The sequence below is a fragment of the Mizuhopecten yessoensis genome, unplaced genomic scaffold (assembly GCF_002113885.1).
Source record: "Mizuhopecten yessoensis strain PY_sf001 unplaced genomic scaffold, ASM211388v2 scaffold10907, whole genome shotgun sequence".
NCBI classification, from domain to species: domain Eukaryota; kingdom Metazoa; phylum Mollusca; class Bivalvia; order Pectinida; family Pectinidae; genus Mizuhopecten; species Mizuhopecten yessoensis.
This window is the reverse complement of record NW_018408781.1, coordinates 13,764-20,586: the sequence shown is the minus strand read 5'-3', so window position 1 is coordinate 20,586 and position 6,823 is coordinate 13,764. Positions and strand designations below refer to the sequence as shown.

The window sequence follows — 6,823 nt, the reverse complement described above, 5'->3', positions numbered from 1 at the left end:
TTCAAACGACTTCTCAATAACCAAAAGGCCCAGGGAACTGATATTGGGCCTGAAGCATGCTAGGATGAAGGGCTACCAAGTTTGTTCAAATGAATGACCTTGACCCACTTTTAAGGTCACAGGGGTCAAATGTCTTAAAATCTTCAAACGACTTCTCAATAACCAAAAGGCCCAGGGTACTGATATTGGGCCTGAAGCATGCTAGGATGAAGGGCTACCAAGTTTGTTTAAATGAATGACCTTGACCAACTTTCAAGGTAACAGGGGTCAAATGTTGTAAAATCTTCAAACGACTACTTCTCAATAACCAAAAGGCCCAGGGTACTGAAATTTGGCCTGTAGCATGCTGGGATGAAGGACTACCAAGTTTGTTCAAATGAATGACCTTGACCCACTTTCAAGATCACAGGGGTCAAAAATGTTAAAATCTTCAAACGACTTATCAATAACCAAAAGACCCAGGGTACTGATATTGGGCCTGTAGCATGCTGGGATGAAGGCTACCAAGTTTGTTTAAATGAATGACCTTGCCCCGCTTTCAACCTAATGTCATTGTTTGACATTCAAGGTCACAGGCGTCATATGTGTAAATCTTTTTATAGGTTCTTATGAATCAAACACTGATACTCTGCCTGCAGCTGTATTTTAGTCCACTTTTAAGATTACAAGTGTGAGATTAATACCAGGTGAGCGATGCAGGCCCATTGGGCCTCTTGTTTTTAAACTTGTTCTTTTTAAAGTTTATACATTAACCATCCCAGATAGCCCTATAGAGCGATGGTTATTCTTGTGTCGGAGTTGAGCAGAGCGATGTTGATCATGGTTTTTGGTTTTGTCATATGTATATATCAACACATTATATTGTGAATTAATTTGTATCTTTAAGGTTAAAAATTTCGCATGACCAGTGTAGATTGATATTTAAACAACTTAAGATTGACAATGTAGAAATTATCTGCATAGCCCACATGTTTGAATGTTTCAGTACCATGTCTACATAGTGCTAGAGTTGTTGAAAGGTGGAGAGCTACTCGACAGGATACGGAAAAAGAAGAGTTTCACAGAGCCAGAGGCTAGCGAAATCATGTGGAAGCTTGTAAAGGCTGTACATTTCATGCACTCTAAAGGTGTGGTACATCGTGATCTGAAACCGGAGGTAGGCTGCTCAAAATGTTTCTAATATTGTTGGAAAGGGGATACATTTGAGTATCATAATTTCCTGCTTATATCTAGCAGAACATACAGTTTTTACATCTGGGATGCGGGTTCGAGGCCTACATGGGGCAGTCGCCAGGTCCTGGCAGCAGGTCGGTGGTTTTTTCTATAGGCACTCCGACTTTTCTCCACAACCAAAACCTGGCACGTCCTTAAATGACCATAGCTAACCAACCAAACAAACCAATTTTACATCTGAAAACGCCTTTTGTGGACTAACTGGTGAAATGGGATATCTGATTAATGATATAGTATTATAATATAATACGTAATGATTTTGATTACAGGAAATGTATCCAAACTGCTATAGCTTCCACAGAACCTGTTTCAAGATGTGTCAGAACAGTAAATATACGTATTGTGTCAGAGCTTGTACTCTACTCACAGGAAACATTTTCTAACTCCACCTTATTGTTACTCAACAGAACCTGCTGTTCCAGGATGCAACAGAGACAGCCAACATAAAAATTGTCGACTTTGGATTTGCATGTCGAAAACCTGAAAAGCAGATGATGCAGACGCCGTGTTTCTCACTGCCATATGCTGCACCTGAAGTCCTGCCAGGGAAAATGCTGCCTCGCGATGGCTACGACGAGTCATGTGACCTGTGGAGTCTTGGTGTTATTTTGGTAGAAACCATACTTTTCATACGTTTTGGCAGTCTAGTATTTTGCCTTGTTACTACTATAGGAACTTAATTGCAAACATAAAAGTCCAGAAAAATGAATCTATATGTGCTTTTTGGCTAATCTGTGAATAGTTAAACCATTGAATAAACCAGTATACAGTAATTAATTACAGTGGAGCATCATCTATATGAAATTCACTAGATTGTGAAACTGCTGGACAATTTTTTTTTTTTTTTTTAAAAAGGAAAATACCCCAAAACACAGATTGGATAGTCATGGGTGGCTGGAGTAGTGCATCTGTAAGGCACTTATTGTTTCTTCTGAATGTTTTCAGTACACTATGCTGTCAGGGAAGGTGCCCTTCCAAACCAGAGGCAAGGCAGATAACGCCAGTGCTATCATGAATAGGATCAAGGTGGGAGAGTTTGATTTCTCTGGAGCGGAGTGGGACGATGTATCACAGCCTGCTAAGGCTCTTATACAAGGTACATGTGAGCCACTCACCCATGATACAGTTTTATCCAAGTATTGAAACCGATCAAGATCGTATTAGTTACAGTTTGATTTGCACAAAAAAAACCACAAAAAAAATATGTTCACATTACTTTTTTGCAAAGGTTTCGAAGAGAAAATTGATCAAAAGCAGATATATATCTCTTATCTCAATAAATACTTAAATACTGTAAAAACATAATATTTCGTTGGGGATTTAATTTCGTTTGTTTTGTGGTATTACAAAAACCACAAAATATAATCCCAACGAAATTTTAAGCACACGAAATATAAACTAAATGAAAATATCAAACGAACTATCAATTTAATAACAAATCCATGCTGTAGTTACATTTAGACACAAGTCATGATAAACGATGTAATTACTGTCACAGGTTTACAACATTGTTACACAGTTATAATTACATCGCTCTTTGTATGTAAACTATAGAGCATGACGGATTAGACCAATACCCATCGAGTGAGTTTATCTCGCCCGGTCTTACCTGTAGCTGGCAAACCGTACCGTAAATCAACTTGTATAGAAACAATAAAAAAAACACTAAATGTTCCCATTTTAATAATCAAATATTCTATTCAACGAAAAGGATGTACAGTGGAATCTGTATTAAATGACCACCCTAGGGAAATTAAAAAACCCGGTCGTTTAATAAAAGTGGTCGTGTATTAAAGTTTGACCATAGTTTGTACAGAATTACACAACCGACTATAACCAAACGACCCCTTATTCCGACAACAACTGTAAACAGACCACCACCTTAAGTACACATTTACACATGTATGAAAAGATAGTTTAAAACAACATCGTTCTACAGATCAGGTGAATAACTAAACAATAGGCGAGTGATAATTATGACAGTATACAAACAACTAAGAGTGTTTGAGAATAATTGTCATTTCACTCAGAACAAACAATCGCTGGGGACTTGTTAAGGTTCTCAATTTTCACGACTGTTTTTGGTAATTACCATGAGTTAAGCTAACTTGTTGCGAAAGATATTGTGTTGAAATGATAGCGGTTCCTGTGGTGGTCCAACAGATGGGTTCACTTGAATTGTTCCTTTATTTTACGGTTGAAGCTGGAAAGAGAATCCAGTTAAAAAATTTACCTAAATAAAACCGACAATATATTGCCGAAAAACGGACCAGTATTATTGTCGTTAGTACTTTGGCGTTGAGAAGTTCAGGGATGTTATTAAAATAAAGGCGTTTAATGTTGATGAGGAATTAAAAATGATATGTGTGTTAACATAAATATATTTAGTGCGGAGTTGCGCTGATATTTAATGTTAATTTCGCGCAAGAGTGCTGTCGTAAACATCTCTAACTAGACTCGACTTCAAGAATGAAAACCTGCCAGTGTACTTCATCCAATCAGATGGAGGATATCATAGGGTTAAAGGTTACATTGCCTAGCAGGACACTCGCGCAATCAAAATGGTTTTGCTCAACTGCGATAAATACCAGTCCGTAATTTCACTGCTAAATCAACAATATCGGCAGTTAAAAATATATATTTTTATTTGTTTCTGCACATCAATGAATTTAGTATAAGTTTGGAAATTTGTTTTGTCAAATTTGTTCACTGAACTTTGTGAAAAGAGCGTTAAGTAGCCCTTCGTCAAATGTGGTGACGGTTGCAAATTTGGAGTTACACGACTATTTCAACGACCGTTTCGTATATTTTCGTCAAACATGGTCGTTAAAATGTATCAAATGTTTAACGTAATTTTTTGGGTCAGTATTTGGTGGTCGCTGGTCACGTAAGACAGATGGTCGCTTAATACAGTTAAATTACATAGTAAAAATGGTCGGGAGGAATGAAAAGTGGTCGCATAAAGCAGATGGTCGTTTAATACAGATAGTCGCTTGAGCAGATTCGACTGTATAGTGAAAATAAAGCAGTCGTCGTCAGTTAAATTTGGATTGATTTCCGGAACCATGCTGTCCCGACGGCATGCCTCAATTTTGACACTTTTTCAACAGAGACACGGAATGAAACTTCTAATGAAATAGAGAAACTATTGCTTAAATGTTCATTGAAATCGGCATGATTTTCTCACATGATGTATCAAGATAACCGTGAATATTTATGAAATGCATGCTCGCTTTCTAATCAGAATTTGTGTTATAAAATGTTGGTAGGCCTAATTATTTCCATTTTAGATAGCTATTAACTACCACATAAGTTTGTTTCGACTAAATTATATGACCATCAAGCGATGGTCGATCTCTTGTTTTCCTCTTACTGGGGTGAAGCGAGGTGTGAAAAATTCATTTGTAGTGGACAGGTGATCACCTCGGGTGATGTAAAGTTAGCCGGACCTATTGTCTTATTGTCCAGGTGTTAAACAAAAAATACAGGGTTTTAAAATATTGATTCGACGAAATATAATCCCAACAAATTTGTCCCAAAACAAAAACAAGAGGCCCAGGGGCCTTACTAGCTCACCTGGTATTTTATTTTCAATTTAAAACCTGCTGAGTACCATACAGGTTTATCAAAGGAGTACAAGGAACAAAGTTTCAAGAAGAACTACATGTAAATCTGTTTTGGTGGGAAAGACACCAAGAAAATGAGTTTCCATGTTATGTCCCAAGGAGGTAGCCTCCAGGGATTGGTTTGGACCTCCGGGGGGGGGTCTTTTCCCAAAGATGCGCTAGAAGAAATTTGATGAAAATCCCTTCATTAATAAAAAAAAAATAAAAAAAAAAGGAGAAAGATTTTCAATTTTCCTCTATTTCCCCTATTTGGCCTCACATGCACCTTTTTATACAAATTGAACAAATAAGATTTTTTCCCCCTAAGCATGCTTCAGACCACATTTGGTTTAAATCTCTTCATTTGTGCAGAAGGGAAAATATTTTTCTCTATTTCCCCTTCCGGCCAGGTGAGCTAACAACGAAATTTAACCTGAAAGAAAATATATGCTTTAACAGTATTTTATTTTGTGATCAACTACCCACCCCTACAAAGAAATTCCAAGGTTATTTCTATTTTATGATTTTTTTTTATCTGATCAATTGTAGGTATAACCAGTATCAGATCTGACTAACATCTGACAGCCTTTGGGATGTATTGTGTGCTGGATTAAAATAATATCTATGTATCGTATTTACAGGTTTGCTGACAGTAGAGCCGAGAAAGAGGCTTACGATGGACAACCTTCTACAGATTGAGTGGTTAACCGGAAATAACAGTGAAGTATTTTCTGCCACCCCGTTGCGTACCCCTGGTGTGCTGTGTCAGAGCCTGGCAGTACACCAGCAGCTCAGTGTCACCATGGGTGCCTTCCAGAAAGCCACACGTGAAGGCTTCCGCCTGCAAGACGTTAACAAGGCCCCACTAGCACGGCGTAGGAAGGACCGTGATACCCGGAAGAACAGTTCTGGTGGAGAGCCCCGCAGTGGGTCGTCGGACAGTAATAATTCTAGCAGTTCGTCAGGAACTATACAGTCTGATAGCACATCACAGTCAGACTCCACCCCTCCAGACTTACTGGCAGATCGGGGCTTGATCAGTATTCCAGTCAGGAATCTATCAGATGTGTCAAACGGCTCCAATACCTCACAGGGCTCCACCTATAGTACAGGGTTCGTGCCCAACAATAAAGGACAGATAACTCTAGCTGACGACTCTGGTCAGCTGACACAGGTGCTTGACAATAGCCAATCCAGCTCCATTCTGATTCGCTCACCCTCGACTGAATCTGATGATGCGACACAGCTATTCCAGGCATCCCGTGGTACCAAACGGAAACACGATAGTTTGGGAGAGAGTGGCTGCAGCAGCAGCTGTGATGCGGAGGAAGATGATGACTGTGTCATAATGGTTCCTACCACGGATGTACTCACTGTCACTCTAGACTCTTGCTCAAAGGCCAGTCCTATCGTCATTGACGACTAGTCCATTAGGTTAAAAGTCCTGTTGATCTGAAAGTGCTTATCTGACAGAGGATATTTACAGGTATTGGTGTGGCAACTTGTAATGCCGTTTACCCGAAAGAAGATACTTGATAATCTAATGTTCTTCACCTGATGGCCTTGTAGGTGCCTTACCAAGACCTATATGTAGCAAAGTTCAGCAGGCTTCTTCCTTTCAAGCTACTTGAAGGTTCAGCAGAGTGAAGGTTCAGCAACTTACTAGTTATTTGAAGGTTCAGTAGTCTTCTACCTACCTTAAAGTTCAGTACTCTATCCTTCAAGCTACAGGAACGTTCAGTACTCTAGCCTCTTAGCTACCTAGAAGTTCAGTAGCCTTTAGCTACCTGAAAGTTCAGTACACTAGCCTTTTAGCTACCTGAAAGTTAAATAGCCTCTCAGCTACCTGAAAGTTCAGTAACCTTTAGCTACCTGAAAATTCAGTAACCTTTAGCTTCCTGAAAGTTCAGTACTTTAGCCTCTTAGCTACCTAAAAGTTCAGTACTGTAGCTTTCCTGCTACCTAAAAGTTCAGTACTGTAGCCT

General features: G+C 39.0%; 1 protein-coding gene across 1 annotated transcript in view; it reads left to right on the top strand.

The window, feature by feature from the left end:
- LOC110463437 (ribosomal protein S6 kinase alpha-5-like) overlaps window positions 1–6,817 on the top strand; it is a 33,964-nt gene extending 27,147 nt beyond the window's left edge. The window contains exons 13-16 of the mRNA XM_021518039.1: window positions 986–1,156; window positions 1,641–1,844; window positions 2,179–2,329; window positions 5,480–6,817. Of these exons, the coding sequence (XP_021373714.1) occupies window positions 986–1,156; window positions 1,641–1,844; window positions 2,179–2,329; window positions 5,480–6,264 (1,311 nt within the window). The 3' untranslated portion in view covers window positions 6,265–6,817. The remainder of the gene's footprint in view (window positions 1–985; window positions 1,157–1,640; window positions 1,845–2,178; window positions 2,330–5,479) is intronic.
- Window positions 6,818–6,823: the final 6 nt, after the last annotated feature.